The sequence below is a fragment of the Mustela lutreola genome, chromosome 7 (genome assembly GCF_030435805.1).
Source record: "Mustela lutreola isolate mMusLut2 chromosome 7, mMusLut2.pri, whole genome shotgun sequence".
Taxonomy (NCBI): Eukaryota; Metazoa; Chordata; class Mammalia; order Carnivora; family Mustelidae; genus Mustela; species Mustela lutreola.
Genome location: NC_081296.1, coordinates 49,928,905 through 49,944,511, shown reverse-complemented (window position 1 = coordinate 49,944,511; position 15,607 = coordinate 49,928,905). Strand labels below are relative to the sequence as shown.

Genomic DNA, 15,607 nt, shown 5'->3' with positions numbered 1-15,607 from the left:
TTTCACAAGACTCCTAAGTGATTCTGAGGCATGGTCAAGTTTGAGGAGCACCTGTGCAAAGGGTGCCACCATCAAGCTTTGTAATATATGCAACCACACAGAGAGGCCACAGGCAGGTTGACAAAGAACATGCTTAGACCGTACCCCACAACGAGGAGTGTTACCAGCACAGACAGGCTTACCTTGGAGTTTTCCATCACACTTTCAATGCAGTCAAAGTAAGAGAGGTCACTCACGGGTTCATTAGGATTGTCTAACATCCCCTTGACTGTCTACAGAAGGAAAACACATTTAAAAAGCAAGCAAGTGTTATAGAACAAGAGAAATTTCCATGTAAAATACCAACTGTTGACTTCCTCTCTGCATATAGGATTCTGGGCATGATTATTCATTTATTCACATTCTTGAGAGGAATTTAGGTAGTTTTACAAGTAACTTGAGATTTCTTGTTAGCAACACAACATTGATGGTACGGAAGAGGATGCTTCAGGTGAGCTTGGGTGGAGAGGAGAGTTCTATTCACAGACTTGAAGGAGAAACATGGTATCCACAAAAGGGAGAGATTTTTTTTTTCTTAAGAAAAATCTAAAAATGAATTCAAGGCAATGGTCAATTAGCACGAGTTCTCAGGAACTCAAAGGAGCTGACATTTTAAGGACGCAATAACTCATTTCTACCTGATGAGAACCTTCAGTTTTCAATTCTGGAGACTTTTATCACATAGGCATGAAACAAGGTCACTCCCCCAAACTTCCTACCTAGATGGTTCATTTGTTTTTAATTCAAAAAGTATAGAAAATATTCACTCCCATGTAAGAATCCATCAAGGAGCAGGGCACGGGGCTTGCTCCCTTTGTCTTCAGTCCACTGAAAATCATCTCTGGTTCCCATGTTGTAATAATCTCCGATAGTCACATATGAGGGAATTTTCCAGGGGAGCCAAGTCTGGGATAGAGCCATCTAACCTCCTTCCCCGTGGTTGAGAATATACATTCGAACCCAACAGCCTTTGGGGGCACAGCCAACAAAAAAGACACATCCATTGGAGTTACCAAGGATTGGGGGGGTGGTCATGGTGGGAAGTGCTGAGTTATTGAGATCCCAGGAAAGAGGGCAGCATGAAGTTCATTTCATTGAAGAACATCCCCCCACTCTTCACACAATCAAAATTGTTTTGGTAACAGCAGTCCTGAAAGAGTCATAATTTTGGCAACCAAGCATACTGTCAAAGGACAGAGTGTTTGTATCTGGGCCAATCTGATTTAGACCAAAAGCCTACGTATCGTGTTTGTGAATGTGAGCAGAGCAGGATAGGATGGTAATTAACCCAACATAGGAAATAGGCTCCACTGTTTTCAGGATGCTTTAGTCCTCAGGTAACAAGCCTCTTCTCACCTCCAGCTGCACTCACTGGCCAACTGCCACCAGCAGACTGGGCCTTAATCAAACCCTTCAGAAGCTGCAATCAGACCCCCTCTGGCAGGAAGGGTATTCCTGTGCTCATCATCCAGAAAACTAAAGGTGCTTTGGGTTCAAGCAACTCATATCCACTGAGAGATCTAGTTGGCCATTTCAACATAACCCGCACTGGTTAGGACTGTTCTACGTACAAGTGGGAGTATTGGTTGTCTGTTTACCTGAGTACATCTTAGGGGTGTAGATGAATTTTCCATTATAAATAAACCCTAAGGGGGCGCCTGGGTGGCTCAGTGGGTTAAGCCTCTGCCTTTGGCTCAGGTCATGATCTCAGGGTCCTGGGATCGAGCCCCGCATCGGGCTCTCTGCTCAGTGGGGAGCCTGCTTCCCCCCCACCCTGCCTGCCTCTCTGCCTACTTGTGATCTCTCTCTCTCTGTCAAATAAATAAATAAAATCTTAAAAAACAAACAAACAAACAAACAAAAAAACCTGTTAAAAAAATAAATAAACCCTAAGTATGAATACAAATTGTGAAGCACCTACACTGTGTTCTGGGTCACTAGGGGTCTCACAGTTGCCTTGACAATGTGGTAAGTGTTATTCCTGGGGTTTCCACTCACGTGCCCCCTACAGTGACTAAAATAAAATGTACCGGAAAATCATTTTTACTCAACAGTAACATCTACCCCGGCTTCTTCCAACCGTGCCCACATAATGACTCCAAAACTTCAGGTAGAAATGGCTCATCTTCAGACTATGCCCAGGCTGCTTCCCTATTTGAAGTCGAGTCCTTTAAACAAAGTAACTGTCATCCTAGTGGAAAAAGGGGAAGCAGAGATGATAATGCAATGAAATCTAATTTTTCTTGAATTCCTCACCATTTGGGATTGAAACCTCGGCCTCTGTCATCTTTCAGGAAGGTCATGAGGCAAGAACAGAGGAGAAGAAATTGGCCTTTTCTGGAAAGGACAGCCAGTCACCCCATGGTAAATCCCTAGCAACTTCTCTTGGGGCTTACCTCGAGCTCCCGCAGGGCGTTATCACATTCCTTCTGGCCTGGAGCTTGCTGGGTGCACAGAGTGATCAGCTGATTGATGCTCTCGGTCACAGCTCTGGAAGAGAAATGGACGAAGGGTTTTTGTTTTGTTTTAGTTTATAAAGATCAACAGTAATTTCCCCAACAATATTTTGTAGGTTCGCCGGAAATACATGGAATTCAGTATAAAGGCTGGGGTCCTGGTGAGAGCTCTTCACCAAGGCTCTGAATAACCCAAAATAAACCACAACCAGCGCAGACAGAATGTGTGTCCCCACACTGCCTGTGATTACTCATCTGATTTCCCTTTAAAGTGTCCGAATGGTTCTTTTAGGAAAGTAGAACTACCTTTTAATATATTCATAGGAGAGAATTCACAGCAAAGTTGCAAATAGCAAAGAGATCGTATTAACACTGTTTTTAAATAGTCTTCATTAGCAGCCCATAAGAGATAAGATGATCTGAGACTATTTTGGATAGCCTTTGTATAGCTGGGAATGTTTTCTATATTTTAAAACATAGCAGGCGAAAAAACCCCCAAAACAAAAAACAGAACAAAAACAACAACAACAACAAAAAATAGCAGGCATACAACCAGTAAACTGCGTTCATGATTTTAAAATCTTGGCTTTCCATGAAATTGTACATGATTCGCTAGTTCCTAGAAGTTATCTCCAAATTATTCTTTAAAACAGCTCTTTTCTTTAACATTAATAGGAATTAGAGACTCATGATTTTATACGTGTTTCTATTCTTCTTAGCACCTGAGAGGCAGCTCAGCATTTTTTTCCTCTACTGGCACGGATTCCACCTCTCACGAGCAGCCTCTGCTTAACTCCTGCTTCGGTCAGGCCATGGTTCATTTAGAAAGTCATGGCCCGTTCTGAGTTAGTTTTTTTTATACGGTGTGAAATATGGGTCCAGGTTCTTTTCACATGGGGCATTGGGGTGGGTTTTGTGGTAAGCCTGATCATTCCACCACCTTCCATTTAAAAGGTCATTATTTCAATGCTGCACTACTTTTGTAACTTTGTCGACAATCCCTGGGCCATATTTATGTGGGTCTACTTCTGGACTCCATTCCATTGACCTATGTGTCTAATCCTTTGCCAATACCATGCTCATATTAAATCTTAAAATTGAATATCCTTGTGTTTTAGCAATGAAAGAAGCAGAGACAGGAGAAATTTTCCTAAAGGGATGCTCAAGTAAGTAGCAAAAACAACACTCAAAGCCGTGACTACCTGACTCCAAAGCCGGACCCACAGCCATTTTCTGAATGGTCATGACCCGTCTACACTCTGGCAGGGTCCTAAATTCTATTCATGGTTACTAACCACAGCAGCTAACCCTCAACTTAAAACAAACAAAAACAAACTAGAGCATACTTGCTGTTAATCATTAGCACTGCCTAATATAAGAGACATCTCATTTTATTAAACTGCTTTGCAGCTTCCCACAGAATATCAAATTAGATGGAAAATGATGTTGCCAATGTACAAAGGCAATCAGCTTAATTATTTGATGAGGAGATACTGCTTTGAATTTTAAATTTAGCTAGGGCGGATGGGAAGAAGAAAAAACATCCCTGAACTCAAAAAAGAATCCCAAAATAGCTTTTGTTAAGATTGACTCTAGCGATTCATTTGTTTGGGGCGGGGGGGAAATGCTTAACGAAGGTTTCATACAGGAACACTGGGTTCTCTGTGGTGGAAAGCAAAACAGTAAAAACCGAAAGAGCAGGACAATCTCTAACTCTGGGCATCTTGGAGGGTGTGCTCTATGACATGTTCTCCAGATGGGTCCCTCGGAGTCCAAAGCCATGTTCTGGGTGGTAGGCCTCCAGACACACCCCAAGTGGACAGGCTGGCAAGCATGAGCAGAACGAAGTGTGTAGAATACCCTTAACAGTGGCAACATGATCACGTGGAGGGTATTTCCATGTTTCACACAAGCGTTCCCTTTAGCTTATTTCTTTTACTGTTTCCTGTCTATCTGCACTTTAAAAAACAAAACAAAAAACCTTGTTTTTATTTAAAGATTGGTCCATTAACAACTGTCCATTGGGGAATCCAGAGAATATATAACTACTTATTATCCTTGTCTTTTATCTGTTTTTTTCAATATGAAAATTTTTCAAATTAAAAAACTTGGGTTAAGAAACCCCAACAGACTAGTGGTTTGTGGTAGGATAATCATGAAAGTAAAAGCACAGGACTGAGGTCTGAATGAGTCACTGGGGTAATTCTGATCCATGATTTAGGGAGCAGTATTTAGGTATAATTTATCCTCATAACTCATTTCAGAGTCTGGAGTGGATAGCCCAATAACAAAATAAGTGGCCCAGAGGCAAGGGGTTTACGTAGATTTGACAATGAAAAACAGTTTTTTTATGTTTCAAACTATACTAGTTGTAAAATAAAGGATTAGAAGCAACTCAAATATGGAATGACAGAGGACTGACTGACTGAATGGATAGCCTACTGTGGGATTCTGGGTGCCTATTAAAAGTCATAATGCATAGCATTCCTAACAGAGAAGAATATTCATGATTCACTGTTAACAAAATCTACAAAACTGGATAAACTGTAGGAGACCATAGCTGTAAAATTCAACATATATATATTTTTTTTTCAGAAAAAAATGACAGAATGACATGCCAAAAAGTTAGAGTTATAGCATTTTTAAAAGTGATTTTATTTTTAAATAAAAACATTTCAATAAATCCAATAAAAAATTATGATTTAGCCAACTTACATTGTCACAAAGAGAGGGCCAAAAGTAGCAGCATCCTCCCTCTGTTCTATATGAATCTAAATAGGACTGAACAGCAGTTTTAAAATATTTTTCCACTTTTTAAAAAATGACTAAAGCGGCGTAAGTTTTTTTTTTTTTAATATAAAAGTTAAACAGCCATAATTCCCCTGTCTAGAAGTAGTGTTTTCTTGTGTTTCATTCTTTATCTAGGCATATCCAGCCACTCTCAATTTTTTTTTTTTTTTTTAGAAAACATTAGAACCTATAACCTTGGATCTTAAAAAATAAAAGGAGTTCTAATCTACACATTGTTTAGTGTTCAGGGATACTGACTGAATTGATTCAACTAGTTTGGGAGCTCTGGAGGGATAGTCTCAATAGAGAGGGAGATGGGCCGGGTTGTGAGAGGAAAATCAACCAATTTGTGTTTCTGATGACCTGTGAAGCACAGATCATCTGATAAGGAGCTTGGGGTGGGGGGAGACACCAACATCAGGTACCTCCCTTCCTTGAGGGAGAGCGTCTTTAGGCAGGCAAAATATTCACGCTGAATTTCACACGTGCGTATTCCCTGGGTCCTGCTCTGTACAAGGTATGGCAACATAGTTTGTCTCTTTAGGAAAGCAAAGTGATTGCAGCCTGGCTGGGGAAGCAGGATAATGAACAGGTAAGACACACAGAAGGTAAGCCAAAGGAAGCGGTGAAGACGGGAGCATGTCAGATGGGCTCCCGAACCTCTGAGAGGCCAAATGCTCTAGGCTCGCAGGGAGCACAGATGTATGGGTTCCGCATAGAAGGGAGAGCTCGATATGGACTGCAACAATCGGAGAAGTCAGTGAGATCCTGGTTTGGATAAAGGGAAGAGAACATTCTAGAAAGACTAACAGATGGACTAGTTTACATTTTTCTATGTCACAGTGTCAAAGTACTGCTTGCTGGGTCATCCCTTTTCACTGTCTCTGGAGACAGGAGGATGCCTAGCTGGCAGGAACCTCAAAACAAAGGACAGCCCAGGAAGAGGAATCGACTGCAAAGTTCTAAGAAAGCCTCAAGGGACAGGAAAGCAGCAGCAGAGAAACTGGCTGTGTCCCAACGATGGCAGTGGGAGCCAGGGAGTCCTGGTCAGCGTGACTGTGTTGTGAGCAACGGCACAGGGGGGCTGCTCAGAGGTAGGACACTCCCTCCTTCTTCCAATGCAAGCTGGTTTTCCATTTCTTTGACGAAGTTCAGGGAGCACTGGACCAGCCCCTGGCCAGGGAAAAAGCTGAGGAATAGTTGACAAAGGGTCTCCAGCTCCGCCCAAGTCCTCAGAAGGGAGTCAGAGCTCAGTACTTACACAGGAACAAGCTGGGCACTGAACGGAAAATGACTTCGTCCCCACTCAGCATCAGAAACCAAAGGACTGGACTCCTCATGGACCTGGGCTCCGATGCAGAATGCTTCTCCGAAGCAGAAATGCTGCTTTTCCAGAGATCAGTCTTTTTTCTCAAAGCAGGAAGAATCATGTTGACCATCAAGAACAAAGGATTTAAGTCTGCAGACGTAAGAGCAGGGCAGGCCTGCACCGATCTGAGTCTAGGTCCCCACAATGGCATCTGTGGGCCTTTGGGGACAGCCACATAAAACAGAGGCAGGGCTGGGCTGTCCCAGGAATAGGGAGGGCAGTGGGACTAAAGATCAGGACAACGGCAGTCAGATCCCAGCTGCTCAACGCCAAGGGCGCTCACATGCACAGCTGCTGCAGTTTCCAGATGGAACGAGGGGAGTATGCTGTGTGTGTGTGTGTGTGTGTGTGTGTGTGTGTGTGTGGGTGTGGGTGTGTTCCTTGCCCTCACTCCGAAGGGCCAGCCCTGGCCTATCACAGTGTGCACCTGCCCAGCACCAAGTGCCAGACCCAGCCCATTTCAGGCATGTGGCAAAAATCTGGTGAATGAATGAATGAACCCCCGCTGTGCAGAGCTTTGCCTCCAAAGAACAGCTCACCTGACTCACTTGACCTGGCCTGAGCTTCTACTGGGAAACCACCTCAAGGAGCAAAGCTTCCTGACATGTGCCAAGAAGCCAAGGAGAATGTGCCGGCATCTTCTGGCAACAGTTCCATCCCGAGACAATCATTTCCTGGGATGATTTTTAAGCACAGGCAACTCCTGTCAGCTGAAAGCCAGGACAGAGGCAAAGAAAGCATCATCACCTCGTCTCCAGGCCCCTTCCTCCATGTCACCACCAGGGGGCCGTCAGACACCCACAGAGCCAAGACTCCAGCCATAACCCTTGAGGGCCCGTGTTTCCTTTCTTACCTATCTTGCAAAAGGCCAATTTGCACTCTCCCCTTTGTCCATGATTGAAGAGAGTGAACAGTGCGTTCTAAGTTGGAAACTGTAATTTTGAAATGATGCAAAAAATTGAAGATAATGAAAAACATCTGAGTTCAGATACCTGGAAACATCAGTTGCCCTATCCAAAGGCTCTTTGTAGGAAAAAGAAAATCAAGAGAGGATTTTACCATAAGTGACTCTTAATCTCACAAAACAAACTGAGGGTTGCTGGGGGGAGGGGGGTTGGGAGAAGGGGGTGGGATTATGGACATTGAGGAGGGTATGTGCTTTGGTGAGTGCTGTGAAGTGTGTAAACCTGGTGATTCACAGACCTGTACCCCTGGGGATAAAAATATATGTTTATAAAAAATAAAAAATTAAAAAAAAAAAGAGGGTTTTATATGAGAAACAGCTGCTCAACAGAGAAGACATCATGCTTCCCTCCTCAGCCCCCACCCCTCACAGGGGCACCCACTCACTGGCACAGTCACAAAGCAGAAGATGGAGGCAGGGAGATTGGAAGGGATTTTCCCAATATCCAAGTGGCTCTCGTTACTGTTTGAAGCTGAAGTATATACACCTGGGAATAACTACAGAAACTCAAGGGTTTTCAAGGGACTTGCTCTGAAATGATCTAATTCCATCCCCCACCACCACAGGCAATAAACAAACAAACAAATAAAGCACAACTGGCCAAGAGGGGACCAGAGACCAGATTTAACCATAAGCATGACGATATCTTATATTACTGAGAACTAACAAGAACTTAGAACTCAAGGATGATGTAGGACAAGCCCCATTTTGCAGATGGGAAAGTTGAGACAAGTTGAGCAATCCAACCAACGGAACCAAGAGTGTCAAACATTAAAGCTTGGACTAGAATCCAGCTCTGCTCACTCTGAACTCAAAAAGACAACCATTGAGCACCCAGGAGAGAAAAAGACCTGAAAAAACAAATACACAAGCAACCAAGCAAAATTAAGTTAAAAAAATTGCAAAGTCAAACTCAAGCTATGCATTTTAAAAATTACTAATCTGCGCATTTTGAAAAGGTTTCCAATTATGCTACATATCCTAATTGCCTGCACATCCTCTCTTCCTGCTGTTAACCTTCCTACATACAAAGTGATGTCAAAGAATGCTAAGAAAACAAGCCCACAGCACTAGAGAAACACCAAACACCCTACAGGCCCTCTTGGTTCAGGAAAGTGAATGTGGGTTTGCTAATACAATATCTTCCCAGGCTCTCACTGCAGTTTCTCTGCGGACCAGCATTCGGTCACTGGTTATTGAACTAAATTGCCGCAGCGGTCCTGAAGCAGACATTGTCTTGTATTCACTGCTTTCCTGGGTGAAAAGAGCGGGAAAGATACTGGCACCACCCCAAACTCAGATTCCCGTTCTAATATATTTCCCAAAACAGTTGACTCCCACCCCTACACCCATTCATCATAAACGGGGGCCCTTCTGTATGTAACAAATGGAATAAGTTTAAATTCATCTTGTTAGCCTTGATGCCAGGCACCAAGTCAGTGCCCAAGAAACGTTGAACGGCGCGTTGGATGTTGTGGGGCTGTTTTTGGTTTTGTTTTTTAATGCTTTTTAGTATTTTCTGATTTTTTCCAAGGAGCACATATTACTTTCATCATGGTTAAGACAGAACACTCCTTTAAAAACATCTATGTAAGCCACCGTGTTTATAAATCAACAGGGGCTTTAAGTCTAAGCAAGCTGAAAGGCAGTGAGAGAAGACAGAAAACATCTTTCACGGGAAAGCACGTGAGGATAAGCCAGTTTAATGAAATGCCAGAGTCGCCCCTCTGCCTCTCAACAATATAAAGACAGCCCCACGTCTCTGCTCAGCCAGAGCGGCAGGATGTCAGGCCTGTCTCTCAAACACGGACGTTATTTAACCACACATGAAAGCACGTTTTGTTCCGCTCTTACCTTGCAGCAGCTGCCAGGAGATTTTTGGCATTGGGGGCTCCGGGATCTACCGAGAGAGACTTGGCAGCGAGCAATAGCTTGCTGGACGCCATAGAGATATTCTTGAGGTTGCCTATCACTTGGATCTGGTCTTCTTTCGTCTGCAAAGTTGAAAGGAGGCCAAGTAATTAGGGACTGTCCATTTCTCCCGGGCAGCATTCAGAGAGCCGGGAGAAGCATCTCAATACAGGAGCAAGTTACCTACAGAGACCGCATTAAGTCTGCAGATGCCCAGCAGGTCGACACACTGCCCCAGGTCTACCCTTCCCCAAACAAATACCCACACCAAGATGCCCGCAACAGGACAGACATCCATCCCCGAGCGGGTCAGCCAAGAGCTGTGCTATCTCACAAGTGCATGCAATAAGAGTGGGGGAGGGAAGTAGAAGGAGGGGGAGAGAGCCCCCGCACATCAGTGCACAGACGGGGCCAGGATTCCAGCATCTCGCTCAACAATGCTGGAGTTGTCAAGGAGCTCCTACATCCCAGCCTGGCACAAACGCCCGGCACTGTCTGGCTACTCAGAGCCAACTGCACCCCAGAAGTTCCGACTCAGGGAAAGACACATTTCTCACCTGGTTGACTTTCTGCCTGAGAAACAACCATGTGTAGATAATACAGCCAGAGACACCCTGGGTATCTCCTTTAGGGAGTTCACAGGGGCTCCAGAAAAAACAGCTCTGTAGGCTGCCACCAGACCAGTCATGTTCCCTTATTCTAAACAAGGGCTTTATCTGTTCATCTCAAGGAGGTAATTTTTTAAAAATGATTTTATTTATTTATCAGAGAGAGATCACAAACAGGGGAGCAGCAGAGGGAGAGGGAGAAGCAGGATCCGCATAGAGGAGGGAGCCTGATGCAGGGCTCAATCCCAGGACCCCCGGGATCATGACCCGAGCTAAAAGCAGACACGTAGGGGTGCCTGGGTGTCTCAGTGGGTTAAGCCGCTGCCTTCGGCTCAGATCATGATCTCAGGGTCCTGGGATCGAGTCCCGCATCGAGCTCTCTGCTCAGCAGGGAGCCTGCTTGCTTCTCCCTCCCTCTCTCTCTCTCTGCCTGCCTCTCTACCTACCTGTGATCTCTCTCTGTCAAATAAATAAATAAAATCTTTAAAAAAAAAAAAAAAAGCAGACACGTAACTGACTGAGCCACTCAGGTGCCCCTCAAAGAGGTAATTTTTAAGCATTTGACACTTGGTATTAGACACAGCCCCCTCCCATGGGCCCAGTGAAGCTCAAACACATGTTTTTTTAAACAATATTATACCACATATGAAATATAGGACACAGAGCTGCCCTCCCTCTGAAAAGCTTAAGTAAACCATGAATCCTGCTGGATGATCGTGGGAGGTTATCCCTTATCTCTAAGAACCATTTCACACATAAGCTAATTGCGTCTTTAGGAATGCCAGGCCTGTGAGTTCACAGAGCTTTTTAAGCAGCAAACAGAATGCAATGGTGTGACCTGCTGACAGGTTCCCTGTGTCTGTTTGCCCAACGGGCCTCCAGGGAGGACAGTCCACCAGAAGAGACAGGAAAAGGTCCACTCCAGGCAGCCACTGCCGCACTCACCTGAGCCTGGCCTGCCATCTCAATGCCAGCATCCAGGAATTCATCGAAATCATCACTGAACTTGCCAGAGGCTGCGGCCAGCTCTCCACTCTGGCCCCGGGTGGCATGGACCACTTCCCCCGCAGACTGGTTCAGATCAGCCGCAGCTTGGTTCAGCTCACTCTGGGCTTCTTGGAAAGGCTTTGTGCTGGGAGGTAACTGCAGTGGGGAGAAAAGGCACCCCCATAAGAACTTTCACTTTGCATTGTAGGAATGAAGGAAGGCTCTGCGGAGGCAAAGCCTCTCCAGGGCTGCCTTTCTGAGTCATCTAGACTAAAAGACTCTGTGTGGTCTGAGCCCACCTATGTTAAGTCTGACCTTGATCATATAGACATTATTTCATTCACTGAAATTTACTAAGCTCTTCAATGCTAGACACAGGGGATCTAAAAGTGGTCTTCCTCAGGGTCTGTGGTCCCCTCAGTGGCATAGCCAGGGTTCACACCCGGGCAGTCTGGCTCCAGGATGCAGGTTCTGAACCACCTCTCCATTTTGGATGGAGCCTCTCAAAGGTTTAGCTTTCTAGAACTAATAGGCAGATGCTATTAAACTTCAAATCCTATTCTTTCACACAAATAGCCACCAATTTTATTAGTAGCTGTTGCTCACAGCTTTTGTGAGGATCAGAAGTGTCACTGGTGGAACTATGACTATTTGTTCCTGCTTGTTAGTCACAGCACATACACTGCTTGCAGACCTGGTATGTGCCAGTCACCCGGCAGAGAAGAAATGGATGAGCCCAAGCCACCCTCCCCCTGCCCCCGAAAGGGGTGCACAGAACAGGGAACAGGCTCCATGAGCGAGCAGCCTCCTGAGACTGCTCACTGTCTCAAACGTCTTGAACACACATACCCTCCACCACCTTACTATCACCCTTGGCGATGTCCTGATAAGAAGTCAGAGGATCACACACCCACCTTTCCTGTTTTCACTGGGCTGGCTGGAGAGCACACAGCAACAAGGACCCAGAGAAAAAGTAAACTTTTAAAGCCCCACCTGGGAACTTTGCTGATGGCAACGCCGAACAAGGAAAGGCAAACTGGGAAGCGAAACGAGACTCCTGAGACAGAGGTTAGCTGCTCAGAGATCCCACAGAGGGGAGAAGGCTCTCCCTCCACTCACACCGAAGGTGAGCCCAACCCCCCAGGCACCCCTTCTCACTGCTCAGCCTCTCACCGAGTCCACAAGCAGCTTCTTGCTGGACTCGCCAATGCTCTTCAAGGCCACGTCTACATCCTTCTGTCCTGGGAGACAATTCACGCAGTTATTCAAGGAGTGAGAGACGGCTTTGGCCACCTGCAGAGGGAGAAAAGCTGCATGAGAGAGCCCTTTCCGTGCAAACACTGCTGCAGACGTGTGGGGAGCCAGCAGGGACAGTGCACGGAGCTGAAAAGCATCGGGAAATTATCTGCCAGCATCCAGCTGACACTGTTTACCACTAAATCACCTCACCGAGGCCTCTCATGGCAGTTAACATCCTGCCTCGGCAAAGGGGCTGACACGGTGACACAGGACGTCTTATGTGCATCCGGCACCAGGCTAAGTCACCATTCTGTGACTCAAATACAGAAGTCTCCTATGTTATGCCAGGTTCTAAGACAAAGAGGGCCACCACCAAGAGAAACAGAAAGAGCTCCCTTCCTGAGAGCCCCGCAGGGCTGAGTTCTTTGGGTCTCAAGGGTCTCAGATGTGATCCTCTCTGTGACACTCCGGGGCCACCACCCCAGAACACAGCCCGCCCCAGAGCAGGAGGGACACTCTGAGTGCTTCCAGACCAACTTGGACTTGCCGACATGCTGCCTCTCTGGGATGGGTGAGGGCTCGCTGTTTGCACTCAGGGGAAGGGGAAGGTCTTCGGAAGTGGGCTGTGTCATTCCCTTTACCTAGACCATCTCCTTCCCAGCTTCCTGTTTAGAACTTCGCCTAGATGGTCTCTAGCCCACTCACTTCATCAGGTTGGCAAAGACCCATCCGAAGAGGCAGTAGAGCAAGTGTACAACTTTAAGTGGCCAGACTAAGTCTACTATCTACCTCACCTCCCAGACTAGAGAGAAGAATATACTGAAGCATACACGGGCCCCCAACAGATATGCTGCCTCCTGGCTCCCAAAATGCCAAGGACAGATTTCAACCGCAGTGCCCCCCACCCCGCCAGCCTCCATACTATCTGTTGACTCAGTCAAGCAGATCTTCTATTATCGGCGGTACTGGGCAAGAATTACCAAAGTGGAGGTCGTGTACAGCCTCCAAAGGTACAGTACTTTGGGAGGTTTTGAAAACTCCCACTGACTGAACAATGTGCACACCACGGAAAGTGCCCAGGAGAGAGCCTGCCAACACTACCACTTAGCAATAACCACAAGTGCTGTTCTGGGCCTCACCTGGGCTAGTCTCTGCTGACTCTCAGCATCCCCAGGTGCAATCAGGGCCTGCTTGGCTTCTTGAATGAGCATGGCAGAGCCTTCCATGACGTCCCGTGCAGAATCTAGCATGGCATGTGCAGCTGCAGGGTCACTCGTAGACGCGGCCACGCCGCGGGCAGCCTGGGCCAGCGTCTTCAGAGCCTGGGCTGTCTCTCTGGCAGCCACCCCTGGAAATGAAAGCCCACCACACCTTCCGTTAGATTCTACCTAGAAGTCATACTCTACTTGAAAATCAGCCTCTAGACCATAGCTTCCTAGAAAGGAGAGCACCCTCGGACAGTCGGTGGGGCTTCTTCTAAAATCTGAATTGCTAGGCTTTTCCAAGGAGTAGCCTATACCACTGGCTGTAGGCCAATCTAAGAGATGGGGGAAAGCAAGTGCCAGGCTGAAAGGGATTTTGCTCAGGCTCCCCTCGCCCTGCATGCCACAGGCCTAAAACACCAAAGCGCATGGGATCAAGGACCCAGATGAATCTTTCAGATGCATGTCCCTTCCCAATTGTTGTTATTGGGTCATGACTTCTAGACAAGAAAGCAAGCAGTCCACATGGGCAGCTCGGGGCATTTTTACACATCTGCGAGCACGTCACCACCAACCAGATGGCGTCAGAGCAGTTCCATTGCCTGCGTCCTTCCTCTGGCAAGAACCCCTCACGCCAGAAGCAAGCACTGTTGCAGCCTCAATTCCTGTAGACTAGTTTTACCAGTTCTTCAATTCCTTCTTGATGGAACCACAAGTATGTGTTCTTCTTTGTCTGGTTTCTTTTGCTACCAGAACTTTAGGAGTTTCATCCATGTTGTTACATTCATTCCTCTTTCTTGCTACATCGTATTTCACGATACAAGTCACCATCTGTTTACCTGCTCTTCCGCTGATGCACATGTGGGCTGTTTTGTGTTTCAGGGTTATTACGAATAAAGCGACTAAGAGAGTTCTTTACATGCATGTAGGTGGCCAGATGGAATCATTTTTCTGGATAGAAACTTAGGAGCTGAACTGCTGTGTCACAGAGTAAGTTGATCTTCAGCTCTAGAGGACACGACAAAGCCTTTTTAGAATGGTTTTACCATTATACACGCCCCCAGCAATGTAGGAGCATTCCAGTGGCTCTACATCTCAGCCTAAACTAGCTGCTGTCAGATTTCTTACAGCAATTCTTACCGTAGCCATTCTGGCGGGTGTGCCATTGAGGTTTAGCTCTGCTATCTCTAAGGGATAATGAAGGGGATCACATTTTCAGACACTTCGTGGCCATTGGATAGCCTCCTCTGTGAAGTGGCTGTTCAGCCTTAACTTCAAGGCTAAGGATGATGGGATTTGGTGATACACTGTGAATAGAAACTAGTTCTTATAGAGCACCACCTCCCATAGAATGAACATGCACCTTCGTACACAGCACCTAGAGCTTGGCATACCCAAGAAGAGGGTGAAGACTAAAAACACCAGAGCCTGTAACAAGGGAATCTGAATACCCTGAAAAACGCCGAGGAGCCCACCTTCAAGTGCATCCCACTGACTGCTTCACAGATGGGTTTGTCCTGTCCATGACACACTTTCAGAGGCAATGTGAGAGCTAGATCTGGAGATTCTGAACTTCTGGATCAGTCTCTATGGGGGTAGAGAACTGTGAGGGACTCTGGTTAGAACATACACCATCTTAAGTGAAAATGACCCATTGATGTCTTGCTCACTCAGCTTTGAGGGGACTCCTGTCTCAAGACTTCAGCTGGATGGCATCTGGGTGCCCCTGGGGCCACCTCTGATCAGTCGTTGTTTCTGCCAAGTCAGCACAGATGCAGCAGGTGGTCCCCTCCTTTCCGAGGACAGGGCACCATAATACAATAATGCAAAAGGCCCCAGATCCACAAAACAAGACAACTTTGCAGTGTTGCAGACTTGCTAATCTGTCAATATTCAGGAAGTCACACAGCTGGCACAAAACTCTACAATCTAATCAAGGCAAATAACAAAGCTGCCAATCTACCATTCATCCCATGGCACTTCTGGATGGAGCACGCAGTATGGGAGAATTTTACACAAAGTGATTTTTATGGCAAAGGGCA

At 46.1% G+C, this 15,607-nt stretch overlaps 1 protein-coding gene across 5 annotated transcripts in view; it reads right to left on the bottom strand.

Moving 5' to 3' along the window:
- Positions 1-15,607, bottom strand: part of TLN2 (talin 2) — a 424,752-nt gene that overhangs the window by 98,278 nt on the left and 310,867 nt on the right. For all 5 annotated transcript variants that reach the window (XR_009355411.1, XM_059180687.1, XM_059180690.1 and 2 more), the window contains 6 exons: positions 13,503-13,711; positions 12,298-12,417; positions 11,083-11,280; positions 9,473-9,612; positions 2,436-2,529; positions 183-272 (listed from right to left, as the gene is read on the bottom strand). Coding sequence is in view for 4 of the 5 variants with exons in the window: in XM_059180687.1 (XP_059036670.1) it covers positions 183-272; positions 2,436-2,529; positions 9,473-9,612; positions 11,083-11,280; positions 12,298-12,417; positions 13,503-13,711 (851 nt within the window). In the remaining variant the exon portion in view is untranslated. The remainder of the gene's footprint in view (positions 1-182; positions 273-2,435; positions 2,530-9,472; positions 9,613-11,082; positions 11,281-12,297; positions 12,418-13,502; positions 13,712-15,607) is intronic.